Source organism: Haemaphysalis longicornis, unplaced genomic scaffold (assembly GCF_048455015.1).
Source record: "Haemaphysalis longicornis isolate Haplotype H1 unplaced genomic scaffold, Haemaphysalis longicornis Haplotype H1 scaffold_2, whole genome shotgun sequence".
Taxonomy (NCBI): Eukaryota; Metazoa; Arthropoda; class Arachnida; order Ixodida; family Ixodidae; genus Haemaphysalis; species Haemaphysalis longicornis.
Window position 1 is genome coordinate 75,141,043 of NW_027526295.1, and position 15,562 is coordinate 75,156,604.

General features: G+C 48.9%; 2 protein-coding genes across 2 annotated transcripts; both read left to right on the forward strand.

Annotated features, from left to right (window-relative positions):
* Positions 1–10,750: 10,750 nt before the first annotated feature.
* On the forward strand, positions 10,751–12,526 carry LOC144168080 (uncharacterized). Its single transcript, XM_077697160.1, has 3 exons — positions 10,751–11,534; positions 11,666–12,097; positions 12,162–12,526. The coding sequence occupies exons 1-3, from the start codon at positions 10,751–10,753 to the stop codon at positions 12,524–12,526; spliced, it is 1,581 nt and encodes a 526-aa protein (XP_077553286.1).
* A 988-nt stretch (positions 12,527–13,514) lies between these two features.
* Positions 13,515–15,284, forward strand: LOC144168997 (uncharacterized). The gene is made up of 5 exons (XM_077698001.1): positions 13,515–13,676; positions 14,397–14,514; positions 14,615–14,806; positions 14,949–15,065; positions 15,149–15,284. The coding sequence occupies exons 1-5, from the start codon at positions 13,515–13,517 to the stop codon at positions 15,253–15,255; spliced, it is 696 nt and encodes a 231-aa protein (XP_077554127.1). The 3' UTR covers positions 15,256–15,284.
* Positions 15,285–15,562: the final 278 nt, after the last annotated feature.

Genomic DNA, 15,562 nt, shown 5'->3' on the forward strand with positions numbered 1-15,562 from the left:
CCTTTCTGAGTATGGGTTCAGTTATACAATGTTATTATTATTATTATACAATTATTATTATTATACAAATTATTATACAATGAAGTGTATTTTGTGAACATGTACCAACTCAACGAGTTGATGGAACTGCTTTTGCCACGGGAAATTTGGGATAACAATATCTGAGACCATTGTATTGGGACTTTGCTGCACTAGTTGGCAATGGCATCTATTGTAGACCTCCCACTGTTGCTCACTGAAAGATTTCTCTCAATTTAAAAATTGCAAAACTTGCATAATTGCCCTGAAAATGTTTATCACGAAACTGGCTGTAATTGCTTAAGAAACGAGGAGTTTGCTAGGTGAAGATGGGCTGGATGAGAAGGATGAGGGGTTATGTGTGGGATCAAGGGCAACCACAAGCCTCACCATAAGCTGAAGAACTATTATGCAGCACACGAACGCCCTTTGTCAGCTTTTCGCGATTATGAAAATTTTATGACCGTTCTTCTAAAAATGTGATATTTCTCCTGCATGCAGGTGCACCTGGCCAATGGTGTGCTGATAAAAGCAGATGTGTACGACCACCTGATGGCAGTGCCAAAAGATTGACACTTCGTGAAGAGGTCTGCGTCAGCCATTTGGTCAACCGAAGTGCTGGCGCGACGGTCCATCACCGGGACACTGTCCAACAGGACGTTGGCTGAAATGAAAGGGGTGACACCCCAACGGCAGCTCACCCCTCATAAAGTTGAGGCTCTCAAGAGTAAGTGCAGTGCTTTTTTAAGCAGCATATATTAAAAGTCCTATTTTTAAAATCAGTAAAATTGAAATCTATATGTGTTGTGTACATGTCCGAACTCTTGATTGTACAAATGTAAATTAAAATAAAAAAATGGTCCGAAGTATTTCCATCAGTCTCTTGAGAAGCTCAGTTGGCTACTTGCTGTGGGGTCAATTATCCCCATGGCCCTAAGCAACGCCGCCTGTATAATCGTTGCCTAATGCGCGAGCGAAAAATGGCCAAACAGCCACTCTCCTGTTGCTCTCTCCACCCTTTCCCACTCTGTAGCCTTCGTACGTGCTTGGGGCGCTGCGAGCGCGCGGAGCGAGCGGTCACGCTTCACATCGGCTCCGTAGGAAATGCTAATTTTCGGCGGACCATCGACCCCTACTGGACTAATTTTGGTACGTGAGTGTTCAGCTCGGTGAGTGGACCACGTTGATACCAAATTTGGGCCATTTCACCCAATTTTGGGAGTTTTAGAGCGATTTTCATGTGCGAAGCGGGCGCGGCCCCGCTAAGCCTAACGACGGCTACCTGCGCTCCGGCCATGTGCTCGGTCGGCGCGGCGCCTGGGGCGGCCTTGGACGCCTCCCCTGAGCTCGCCAGGCTTCGGAACGACGGGAACGACCAAATTTACGAAGAATTCCAAGCCATGGACACCTCGGCTGCGGATATAAGTGCGGATTCGGCTCGCAAGAGACGGCATGGTCAGCTAGGCCTAACCGCTGCGAAGAAGAAAGCCGCTGAACAACCGACGGGATTACAACTCGACACCGGCGAGGACTGCTCGACGACGACCGGCGACGGTCTCCCAACCGCCACCGACATCGGACAGTGTGTTACCGCGGTGAACAGTGACTGTGATCCGACGAACTCGTGCGCGGGTTGGACTGTAGTGGTCTCTCGACGCGAGAAGAAACGACAGCAACCGGGAAACCCATCGCAGCGGGACACCCAAACCGCAGGTAAGCCGAGCAAGACTCTCTCGGCTTCGAACGCTAAATTGAAGGAGGAACGTAGGCGCGAACAGAAAGCGCAATACGTTGCTAAAGTGAACGCCAACATGGCAAAGTCAGCTCGCATGCCCACTTTTGCCAAGAAAGACGAACACCGCGTGGTAGTCAGGCCTCGCGGAGGGTTCGTAGTAAGCGCTACCAAGATGTCAGTACTGCGTGCAGCTATAATAGCGGCGGCTAACATTAAGATTGAAGAAGCGGAGGACGATTCGTTTGCGCCGAACGTCGCCCAGAATATCATCGTGCTAAGCACACCCAGTGAAGCGAGATCATTCCGTTACGGATCGATCCGCAACATCACAGTTGAAGAATGCACGTACGAAACGTTTGCGTATAAGAGCACCCCAGACAACACCTCACGAGGTGTAATAAGCGGAGCCCGAGGAGCAGATCACTCGGTTCCTAGTGAACAAGCATAACCCCACCATCATGGCCGCTCACCGGCTCGGAAACTGAGTCGGTGGTAATACTGTTTGAAGGAAACAAAGTCCCGCGCTATGTAAAGTACGGTGGCTTCGTCACTAAGTGCACACTGTATAGGCAGCACCGAGAGGTCTGCACTACATGTGGCCAGATCGGGCACAGGAGAGATGTGTGCCCGACTCCGAACGCAAGGGTGTGCTTTGCTTGCGGGAGAAATAATCCCGGAGAAGACCATGCCGAATATTGCAAACCGAGATGCAAGTTCTGCGGCGGCTCCCACGTCACGGGCGCGGGTAGCTGCAAAAACAAATTCAAAACGCCGCTTCAACTCAAGCAGCGGCAGTGGGCGAAACAACACGCCGAAACACCCGCAAAGAAGGCGCACATCAAGATGGCGCCCGTGAAAGCCGCCGGGAAGGTCGAGCTTTCTAGAAGATTCGAATTCCCCGAACTGGGAGCCAGCGCAGAACGGCGTGGCGAGCCGCGATAGGAGCAGAGCAGCGCCGGAGGATATGACGTGGGCAGACGTCACCTCCGGAAGACCGATAGAAGCGCGCCAGTCAAGACCGGCGCCGCAGGTGCACCCGCAGCCGCGGGCGAGCGAGAGTCTGACGTCAATGGCGCGCCGATGACGCAAAAGAAAGAGCCCGTCGTCAAGACAACGAACGGGGCCTCGAGCGGGGCAGCTGCAGAGCCGAAGGAGCCTGGCAAGATGCCAAGCGGCATCTTGCCAGGCATCTTGATACGTCGGCCTCAACAGGAAGATCAACCAGATCTCGAACACCGTGAACAAGTGGGGCAAGAATTTGGATGTCCTCGAACAGAGGATTCTCACGAAATGCACCCAGGTAATTCAACAACAACTAGCGCAAACGATCCAGTTCCAAATTGAGCAGGCGCTAGAGAGGGCCTTGAGCCCGGAGAAACTGCAACTGCTCATTGACAGATCGGTACAGCGATACTGCAACACACAGAAGGTCCTCCCACATAATGGACAGCAACAATAAGCTCAAGATCTGGCACTGGAACGCCAACGGGTTCCGGTGTCGTAAAGCAGTCCTCCAACAGCACCTGAGATCGTTAGAACCAACGGCTCGTCCGGACGTTATAGCGATCCAAGAAACCCACTCAAAAGACACGCCGACGCGACCCGGATACCGGGCGCATGCCCGCCCCCCGTCCGCTCGCACCTGCGGGAAGGGCGCGGCGCAGGGAGTGCGCACGTTCATTCGGAAAGGCATCGCCCACGTGAAACACCAACAGTTCCTGGGCAACAGGGACACCGCCATCGAGCTATGCGTCACCGAACTATAGTAATCAACCGTAAGGGACGCGGAGCCCGAGGCGGAAGGAAGAAGACGACGTCGTCTACCGTCTTCCTCGCGAACATTTACAGTAACCCCAGACATGGAAAACAGAAGTTCAAGACTCTGTTCCATAAGATCAAGAAAGCCACGACCCAAGCACAGAAGGACATGGCCAGCAGAGGAGACGCCGCCGCAGTAGTGTGTGGTGACTTCAACGCCCAACATAGAGAACTCGGCTACACCTTACGACCGGAAAAGTACATTTATACGAAAAAAAAAAATTTATATCCCCAATTACAAGTGGCGCCTGAAAGGGTTAAACAAAAAGTTGCGCTGGTGGCCAACAGCTCATTGAACTTCCAGGCTATGTGACAACTCAACATTAATGATAAAAGTGTCCGCATTAGAGGGGGCTTCGAGACAAGCTCGAGATGATGTTCTAGAAAGCTTTACCGCAAGCTTGTTCAAAAAGTGCAGCATTGCAAATGCATTTGATAGCCCCAATATTGTGTGCGGTAATGTGAGGGCAACGGCAACAAAGCCAGCAACGCAACAACGATGTTGAGTGTACTCGAGCAGGTTTGTTGCTCATAAATGTAGTTTTAGCTTTGCAGCTAGTGTAGTCCTCACCTATTTTAGCAGACTTACATTCGAATTTTTTCCTTTTATATTCTAAGAAAGTCTTGCGAATTTCAGGGCTGGTGTGAGTTGGGGCTGGCCTGGCCAGAATTCTAGTACATATGGCACAACTGCTTCAGTGGATCATGTAGATAACTGTCTGCATCTCACATTATTTATGACTTCAGATCTTTATTCTGGTGACTTATGGCTCTCATGTACCCCAAAATTATGTCCAAATTTATGGCCTCTATTATGCAGGTGGACATCGGCAGTGGCGTCCTGGTTGAAGAGGGCACACTGGAGGCTTTGCAAAGCAACTGTCCGGGTGCTGCAGCGAAGTTCGCGCGAGGGCTGCTGCGCATCGTGTTTGCCCCGAAGAGCTGCGGGGCAGGTCAATGCTGGCAAGCAGTGCAATGTGAAGAAGGATGGAACGCGCAAGGAGGCACTCGATCCTACACGGCTGCAAGCTGTAATTAGTATGTTCCTTTTATTGTTTTTTTTTCAGACCACTCCATGTTTCTGCCAGTTATACCATTTATTTCGCAATTTCGGAGTTTTGTTTTCACCTGTGATTTTATGGGAATACAATCTGTTCTGCCTTTAATTTTGGCAGGAAACTAGGTTGCTTTTTGGCTAGGTGCACTGTTGGTCTTAACACGGCATAATAAGTCTGAGCTTTTATGTGCTGGAAAGGCATGCAAAACAGTGAATTTACGAGGAAATTACTTTTCGCCTATTCGCTTGTTTTTGTGCATTTTCCTTCTTCCACTATGTTTAAGGCACTCGTTATGTGGAAGCTATATACAACTGAAGACAGTCCACTCCCTACCTGAAGTTTCACAGGGCCAACATTTGGCTAAAGCATGTGCACATTTAGAACTGTTGCGTTTTACGTATGTAGCTTGCCAAGCTCCTAACCTTTAAAACAGCCAGCTTCTACAACCAGCATGCATCTTGAGCAAGTGATTCGATTTAAGACAGTGCCTGTGTAAACATGCCTGTTTCCTCTTGCATTGTTCAGGCTACACAGTCAAGCTTTACAAGGAGGATCCGGGGAGGGTCTCCAACAGCATCTCAAGCATGCTGGCAAGGGAGATCAAGTGAGGTTGAAAAGGGCACATGTAATCATGCAGTGCAATAAAGTAGAGGTCAAAATGGGACATTTGTCGCTTCCTTCATTGTATATAATGCATGTATATAATGCATAAGCCTAGCCGCTGGCTTATTAACCTTGGCCCTGGCATCTGGCCACGATAGAAAGCGGCGTGGCCGCTCCTGTTTTGCTTACCGGGTAATTGCTCTCCAACTTAAATGAAGTTGTTGCATATAGCACAATCATCCATGCAAAGCACCTTCAGGATTCACTCCACATACCCTGGCACATCACAGGAAGCCTGAGTGATTGCCAGCCAAGCGCCTTTAGGAAGTATATACTGACCAGATAGTGCACGGTGAATATTAGAAGTCCCAGAGAGATAATGGAACGTGCAAAATCTGAATGATTATCTTGTTTGGAGAAACCACTACTGTTTAGGGGCTCCTTTTTGGGAACCCTACACCTGAATGATGATGTGGCAGCGCCATAAGGACTCCCTGAGTGCTCACTTCTGCGAGACATACGTAAGATATTTGGGCGCCAAAGACCGAAAGGACAGGGCACACTGCTTTTCCTGCACAAGTTGCAAAGACTCCGGCAGGAAGTCAGTGAGCAGACTGCTCTCAAAGGGATGTTTTTTTCTTATTTTTGACATTGGAAAGCAAATATACGATGTTGTTTCTGCATCAGCTAATCTTTTGTACGAACACATAAGAAGAGGAGTTAGCCCCCTTCACGAAGAGTACGGCGACATTTCCGACGAGGGGCTGCACAAAAGCATTAGGAGGAATGTCGGCGCTACATGGAGCGACCTGACGCTAACTTTAAACACCGACAGTTTTCCCATGTTCAGCAGCAGCAAGGCAAGTGTATGACCCATGGTCAACGAGTTGCCTTTTAACGTGCGCTTCTAGAACGCGATTGTCGGAGCACTGTGGTTTGCCAAGACTCACCCACCTGCCCACCTGTTCGTCAAGGCATTCGTAACGGCGCTCAACAATATGGGACCTATAACTTGGAATTATGGAGACAAGTGTGTAAAGTCCAGTGTTTATGTCACCTGCTGCTGTGTCGATGCTCCAGCAAGAGCCAGCCTTAACGCGATGATAATGGCTGGATGTTAATGGCGCAAGGCCAACTGTGGCAAAGAGCGCCAGAACAGTGGTTATATATGGGAAGTGAGAATGTAAACACTAAGATCAGTCAGTGCTTCAGGAAGCTTTCCTGCAGCGAGAAGTTCTGCTAGCACAACTGAACGAAGCCAACGAAGTAATCAAGCGGACGCACAGGCGGCGTCAGCAGATCTTGTTGGCGGCCTTGCAGCTTTGCTCCGGAGAGCGGCATGTGTGGGCCTACCCGCGGGGAAGTTCTTGGTACGACAAGACACTACCGCACCTCCCGGCCAGCTGCTTCAGAAAGAACTTCCGAGTTGATCGACGGACATTTTCATGCATCGTGGGTGTGTGCGGGTGCATGTGGCGATGAGACACGAACAAGCGCCAAGCAATACCACTGGAAAAGCACGTCGCGATCGGTTTGTACCGGCTCGCAACAGCTGCCGAAGAACTTACGGTTGCTCATGTTTTTGGCATTAGCCGCAGTTTTGTTAATCTCATTTTTAGGGAGTTCTGCAGTGTAGTGGTAAGCCAGCTGGAACCTCAGCGCATGGGTATGCCGAGGGCCCACGAATTGGTTGAACACGTGCAGTGGTTGGCTGCAAGCACTGGCCTTGCCCAGGGTGTAGGCGCACTCGACGGGTGCCACATTGAAGTTTGTCCCCCAAAGGAACACGCGTCCGATTAACATACCTGCCAGGTGTGGCGGGATGGCATTAGGGAGATCTTACCAAGGGGAGGGGGGGGTGGGGGGAGGGGTATTAGGAACAACACAATGGGTAACTTTCCACACAATTTTTTTTACTTACTTTTACTTTTTTTACTTACTTTTACTTCTGCTAAGCAGGCTGCCAGTAACAAATGAAGCGTGTGTAGAAGCGCCTGCAGACTGCGTAGAGCAGTGAAGAAGCTAACGCTTCTACATAAAACCGCAATGTACGCCATGACTTACCACGAGTTTTGTTTGCCACACACAGTTAAACTTTATGATTCATCCTGTGAATCGGTCCTTCATATTAATATACGTTCTATCAGCAACAAAGAGGATTCTTTTGCTCTCCTTCTCGACCAGTTCTCTTTCAATTTTAGCATAATCATGTTTTCGGAGACCTGGTATCAAAACGATTCCAAAATATTAAATTTGCCGGGTTATAATGCTTTTTACATAAATAGGAATAATAAACGGGGTGGTGGAGTTGCCGCCTATGTTACAGATCGGAAACACTGTGAAATTGTATCAGAATTTACTAGTGTCACCGATGATTATGAAGTGCTCACTGTGATGTGCAAAAAGCAAGCAATTTGCGTTATCTATCGCCCTCCGGCTTGGAATGTACTGAAATTTTTCGATTTCTTCGAAGGGCTATTAGATTACATAAGCAAGAACAACTATTACCTTGTTTGTGGCGGAGATTTTAACTTAAATATCCTGGACCAAGATTGGTCTATTCGAGAGTTCAACACTCTGCTTTCTTCCTATGGTTTTGCCAACCAAATTTCAACTGCAACCAGAGTCACACAATCTACCTCTTCTGCACTTGACCTGCTTATTACCGATATTGAAACTACCGTCCATAGTGCTGGGACAGTAGCATCGGGTTTAAGCGATCATTGTCCAGTTTTTCTCATTTACCACTCCCAATGCGTGGAAAACGATGCTCGATCTGAGCCTTTGATTGTTCAGCGAGTCACCCAAGACAGGCTACTATCATTTAATCAAGACGTCATGAACCATGACTGGTCATTTGTGCTTAATATAAGCAATGTAAACGATGCGTACACGGAGTTTATGCAGGCTTTTGTGCGCATTTATATGCGACATTTTCCGTTCACTGTGGTGAAGCCATCGAAAAAGATACGGAAGCCCTGGGTGACTCAAGAGCACATAAAAATGATAAAAAACAAAAATTTCCTCTATCACTCGTTTTTGCGGACACGCTCGGAAACAACGCTAAAGCAGTTTAAAAGATTTAGAAATAACCTGAACACAGAATTGCGACGTTCCAAAATAAACTATTATCAAAACATCTTTGGGCATATCACTCGACAACGCCCTGATGTTGCTTGGAAGACGATAAATGATGTTCTTGGTCGTAACACCAATAGATCTGGTGTGCAAAAGTTAACCGTAGGCAACCGTGAACTTACAGGCGAAGAACTTGCAGACTACTTTAATACTCACTTTGTTAATGTAAAAGTGGCTGATAATAACCAACCCGATATCAGCACTCAGTTTAGCAATTCTACCGACAGTATTTTCATTCAAAGAACAGATGAAATTGAAATAAACAATACATTTATGCTATTGCGAAACAGTAAGGCACTGGATATTGACAACATTCAAACTGAACCGGTTAAGTATGTTTTGCCTTTCATCGCCTCCCCACTTGCTCATATTTTTAACTTGGCGATTGAGCACGGAATTTTTCCCGACGCCATGAAAAAAGCAAGGGTATCAGTGATTTACAAAGGGGGAGACAAGAACAATCCATCGAACTATAGACCGATTTCTGTTCTACCTGTTTTTTCTAAAGGGTTAGAAAAAATTATATGTTCACGATTAACAAATTTCTTCGACGCAAAAAATGTGCTAACTGAGTCTCAATTTGGCTTCCGAGCGGGAAAATCCACAGAATTGGCTTTATTAACTTTAAAAGAAAACATTGAACAAAATTTATATACAGTAGGTCTTTTTTTAGATTTTAGTAAGGCCTTTGACTTAATAGACCATGACATTCTCACGATAAAGCTTAAACAATACGGGATTCGCGGGAGCCCTTTAGCCTTGCTAGAGTCTTACCTGCGCGGCCGACAGCAATGTGTTTTTATTAACAACCACAAATCGTCTCTTTTACCTGTTACTCACGGTGTACCTCAGGGTAGCATACTTGGTCCACTGTTATTCAATACCTATATTAATGACATTGTCCTGATTGATCCCGAAGTTAAATTTATGATCTACGCCGACGATACCACTTTTACAGTCTCTGGTTCTAATTTAGATCGGATAATTTTAAAATGCAATGAACTTCTCAATAAGATATCATTGTGGTCCAAAATAAATAAACTCAAAATTAATCCCAATAAAACCAAGGCCATCATATTCCGTGCTAAAAACAAACAAGTTTCCTCGTCTTACCACCTTAGTTATGAACATCAGCCTGTGGAAATTGTCAGTGACCACAAAATTCTAGGGGTATATTTTCCTTCAAACTTGAATTGGGACACTCACATTGATTCTCTTAGTAAAAAGTTATCTGCAGTGACAGGGGTACTGTCGCGCTGCTGTAGTATTCTTCCGCAGCAAGCAAAGCTTCAAATTTACTATGCTTTATTTTACTCACACATAAATTACTGCAACCTGGTTTGGGCTACCACAACTAAAAGAAATATGAATAGGATTGTCACTATACAAAAAAGAATTATACGACAAATATCAAATCTTAAACGTACCGACACGACAAAAGAGGCATTTCTAGTGAATAATGTACTTCGCGCCGATAAAATGTATGAGTTTCGATTATTACAGATCTTTAATTGCTCCTCACCTCAAATCGTTAATTACCTGTCATCTCTTGCATCATTACAACATTACTCATCGACTGTTAAAACACGCTGCACCGATATATGGGCTATACCACATTTTCGTACAAATTACAAGTTTCAGTCATTATCTCATAATGTTCCCTTGACACTAAACAGACACCAACATACTTCTGGGTACAGTAGAAAACAACTTCGAACATACATCCTGCAATCGTAACTGAACCTAGCTTGTTTTTACTTCTGTATTCCTGGCCTATTGTAACTGAACCTAACTGGTTTTTACTTCTGTATTTATGTCCTATTGTATGTTTACTGTGTGTTTGGAATCGATTATGCACTGTGTTCTGAATCATGTTTTTTCCTACATATTTCTAGCGTATTATTTTTAATTTTTATTTACAGTGTGCTTGAATCTCCTATTGATAATGTAAACTATTCATTCTGTTCGTGGCCTGTTTCTCTAATCTGTGTTTCCTTCATCTAATTTTGATTATCTTTGATGAAATTTGTAGAACTGATTTGTTAAATTGAAATCGTGTTTTATTTTTGTTTTTCTGTTAATTATGATTACATCTGTGTTACGTGATCCGTCCTCCATGCCTTGTAACGGCTTCCTGCGCCTTTGTCAAGCTGCTCGAGCAGCTTTTAGCCAGGAAGTCTGAACTGAACAAGATAGCAGGAAATGAACTGTTTCTTTGCCCAAACTACCAACAAGCTACACCACTTAAATGTTCGAAGTTGCTAACGCCGCCCTTTTCAGAAAGTCCTGGAAATAGTACTGCAAGCGCAATACAAAACTGCAGGAACCTTGCCCTCGCCACCCTCCCGCATTCCCCCCCTCCGACCCCATCCCGACCCACATGACGCTTTATGCCGACGACATAGCCATCTGGAACTCCGCTCACACGGGCAGGCGGGAGGCTGCCCGCAAAGCCATCCAGGTGGCCCTGAACATCGTCGACAGACAGCTCGAAGACCTTGGCCTGCGGGTATCGCCCACCAAAACTGTGGCTCTCACATACCACCCCACGGCAGGAATGGCGAAGCGAACCCCACCGCTCACTCTGAATGGCATAACCCTGCCGTGGAAAATAGAAGTGGTATACTTGGGGGCCACGCTTGACAACAGGCTCTGCTGGCGGCCCCACCTCAAAGCTGCCCGGGCCATGGCCGCCACGGCACTGCAAGCCATAAAGAAAATCATAGCAGGTGGGCGTGGCTGCACCCCGGAACTAGCCGCGCGCATCTACACGGCCACTGGCGTCAGCCGTATACTGTACGCGCTCCCGCAGGCCAAGCTAACCCCCGCTACCTGGAGGAAGCTCGAGCTACAACACCGCGCGGCTCTGCGCCTCTGCCTCGGCCTCCCCAACCACTCCCGCATCACTGAGACCCTCGCCGAGGCCGGGTCGTGGCCCCTGCAGTCCCTCGCTACGCGCTACGGCCTGAACTTCATTGCGCGTCTGAAACTCGCTCCAGACGGCCACACCCTCCTCGAGCGGTTCCGCCAACGCCCCCACTCGCGAGCCTTCCAGCTCCTCAACACCTACGAAGAGCTCGTGGGTTCAGACCCGCCGCCCATAGACCCCCCACCGCAGCGCGACTCGGGAGTGCGCATCGCCACCACGGTCCCCGGCGTCAGGAGCAAGCGCGCCACCCCCCCCCCCCCCCCCCCCCCCGCGCACTACAACAGGAAGTAGCGTGCCTGCTGCACGAGCGCTACGCAGACGCAGTCAAACTGTATACAGACGGCTCAGTGCTGCCCGGCCCCCCAGGCTCCGCCGCTTGCGCGGCCCCCGAGCTTAACCTGACGGTGCAGCGCCGACTGAGCTTTGCCTCCAGCTCAACAACAGCCGAGCTGGTAGGCCTGCACCTGGCGGCGGACGCCCTGACGAAACGTCGCGACATCAACCAGGCCGTCATTCTCTGCGACAGCCGGGCGGCACTCCTGCGCCTGCAAAACCCAAACAAACACGGGCCGCTCGTGCGGCAGCTCGCCAAGAAACTGCGCGACCTCCATACAGAGGGGAGGCGCGTCTCGCTCCACTGGGTGCCGGCTCACGTGGGACTCGCGGGCAACGAACTCGCCGACACGCTCGCCAAAGCGGCCCACTCGGCGGACACGGCCGTCTTTGAAGCGGCTACCAAGGGCGATGAAGCGCGCCACTGGATTGAGAAACACGCGGCCCTTCAACATCCTCACCCGCGTCTGGCCGACGGAAGAACACCAGGGCGCATCCCGAGCCGCACTTTCGGCCGCGCTGACTGCAGCCTACTCCTACGCCCGCTGCTTCTTCTTCGGACGGGCCGCCTCCCCCAACTGCCAGCACTGCGGCGAACTAGGCAATACAGAACACGCCTTACTCCGCTGCAGCCACCACCGCGTCGAGCGGGCCAAGATGCTGCAGAGCTACGCCGCCCTCGGAGTAGCGTGCAGCACGCGGGAGGAGCTTCTCTTCCCTTCGGCCACCCGTGGACGGGGCGCGACACTCACCGCTCTGCTGCAGCGGCTGCAGTACCTGCATTCCACCGGCCTAGCCAAGCAGCAGCGTTGCCAGATCGGAAAGGGGCTTCGGCACCAAATCCTGGCCGAAATTTCACCAAATTTCACCAGCACTAAAATATGGCTCCTATGATTTATTTCCGGCTTTTTTAAATGCAGAGCATTTCAGTAACTCACGATGTCACCCGCGTTGGCGTCCGTAGTCCGCACGCTCACTGCGCATGCGCGTCGAGTCGAGGCGAAAGCGAACACATCTCTCGCGCGGGGCATTGGATTGGATTCGATTGGCTTGGATTGGATTAAAGTGGATTGTGTTGCGTCATAGCCGCGGCACGTTGCGTCATAGCCGCGGCAGACGCGCTTGGGCCGGCGCATGTGCAGTACTCTCTCTTCCGCGGTTTCCTCTCCTTCGGGCGCGCTGCGCATATAACCGGTGTGCCGTTCTCCGGCCAAGCAACATCCGCGGTTGGCTCAAACACCTAGAGTCCACGCCGCTTTACAAGTACGCCAACGTCGTCGACTGGGACCGGCTTACGCAGTCCCCTCAACGTATATAAGCGGCGGAGCGCGCGTTCGGAATTCAGTCAAGGGCGTCTTTGCATGGCTTACGCTTGACGTGACGCTTTGCTTGACTCGAGTAGATGCGACGCATTTACTCGAGTTCCCCCCGTGGGAAGATGCGGTTTGCGATACAGCTATGGTGGCAAAACATCCACTATGCAACCAAATGAGGGATAAAATGACAGTGTCTGGAACGTTCGAAATTCGTTTCGGTCGTATTAGGGTTTAGAAAAAAAAAAACCTTGTTAGCTCACATTAATATCTTTATGAGACACTCGGAAATGGGTTCCGTTCCATCAAGGGTTGATTAGAACGAATGCTGGCATGTCTGGCTTCAATATTCCGGTTTTATTCTTTCATTGTTTTTTGCCGCCGACAGCGGCCATTGGTCGACCCGCATCACGTGACATTTGTTTGGCCCGCGACAGTCATGGGCGCTGACATTTTGGTGCCACCGTGTTGCCGCGTGTGCGCGTTCTTGGATAAATTGTGATTTTCGGGCTGCATTACGACTGTGTGATGCGTTGGGAGTGAGTTTGTATGCCCAAGACATAGTAGCGATGCCGTGCTGCTCGGTACTTGGCTGTTTGAACCGGCCGGAAGGTGGGAAACGCATGCTGCGCTTCCCGCTGGGGAAGAATGACACTGCGCGGCTCGACGCTTGGCTGAAAATAGTCAATCGCGAGGATTTCAAGCCCACACCGCACTCAAAGATCTGCGAGGTAAGTTCTTTTCAGCCACGAGCGTAACATATACAGCTAGGAAGACTTACTTTGGAAATATATTGCTGTTTTGTAAATCGAGCGGTTAGGCCTGCGACACCAACTTGTCTCGTGAGCTTTACGATACTGGTTGCCTTACTTAGCGCCACTAGATGAAGAAGCGTAGCTTATTTCGTGGCTCTAGCCTCACTCAGTCATAATTAAGATCTGAAGTTAAGTCTTCGCACTTTAGGGGTTCTATGTGAAGCGGTAGTTGCCGTTAGTGGATAAGTGACCTGCCGTAGCCTGGTATGAGTTGTAGAAGGGGAAATCAAATATTTGTTGTTTTGTTTTCGTAGCGAAAGGGCAATGTTTGAGTGATGCGGTGACAGCCCGGAGCATAACTGATTCAGCTTGTCATTGCGTACAAGCACCAGAATTAAATGCCATTGGCAAAGTGGCCCACAGGAAATGTAGTGATTGGACGTTTTCTGGCTTCGAGTCTTTGCAATAACAGCGATAGTGTGTAGCATAATGTTTAGTTCTCATTAGAGACAGAAGACCTTCAATTAAATTATCTTAGGCATTCTACTACTCCTAGCCCCCATTCGGGGCACTAAAATAAGCTATGCTGCCTCTTGTTTTATTTGCTGGCAGTAAATGTGCCAGCTAATGACTTCAGATTTTTTTTGCCTGTGCCATCTGGTGCTAATTCTCGCCTTATGTGCTGTCTTTTATAAGGAACACTTTGAGGAAACTCAGTTCGAAATAAAGAGGGCAGACGGTCGGAAGCTTCTCAAATGGAACGCAGTGCCAACCATCCCAGCGAAGGTCTACGGAAAGCCAGAGCACAGCCCCGGTATGTAGTTCACAGCTAATTTTGTTGAAAGATTGAGCACTTAGCCTTCGCGGGCATGAAATGTGGAGTACTGCTTTCCCATCTGCTTCATGCACTTCAGATGCCAGAGACAATCCACAATGCACATCAGAGCAGCCAGTACCGCTGATCACGGTAGAAGTCCCAGGCCAGCCGGACGAAAGAGGTCAGCTTCTTTCTGCCGGGGACACGGAATGGCAGGAGGCACTTGAGCCGATGGTGCTGTACGTGGACACGACAGGAGCTGAAGGTTCAGCTTCTTTCGAGCAGAGAGGTAAGTTTTTTCATCAGCCGAGTTCTCTCATTCAGTAGATGTCTACTCCAACAGGTATAAAAAGCTCGTACCGAGTTTACAGCAACATGCCCGCTCGGACTTGCCAACTAGCGTGTCTAAAGTGGAGTTTTCATGCTTTTAGTAACCACCAGCCATGCAGAAAGCCTGCAACATTGGAGTGCCTTTCCTGGTGAATCTACGCCGCTACTGGGGGGCACTGCAGACATAGTGACTTCTGGTCCTGCTCTAGACCACGTGGGTAAGGGCCAGTTTTAGACTGAAGATACGAAGCTGTGAGTGCTTCGATTTGTAACTGGAATTACTGTGGGAATACTCTTACAGGTGCCTGCTTTGTCAACTTGGACGACATTGCGATGGATACCTCAGCCACAACTGATGAAACTGGTGAGAAAAAAATTGAACTTCTGGAGGGAACCTACAGAAAATGAGTTGACTACGTATACATTTCTTACCTGTATAGGTGTCGAGTCATCTCGGGATGTTTTACTACTCTGTACATATCTTAAAGTACAAACATGAATTTTTTAGTGCTTGCAGTGCAGTCTGGCGCATCCATGCTGAGCGACAATCTAGACGAGTCCCTGGAGATCACCCAGACCCTTAACAAGGTATCAAACAGTACATGAATTGAATGTGAGTTGATAATCGACACCCTTAGTTGCGGAAACTGAGATGCGTCGAGAAAGCGTGGCTACCGCGAATGCTTTTCTGCTTTCTGAGTTGGCTTTTAAATAC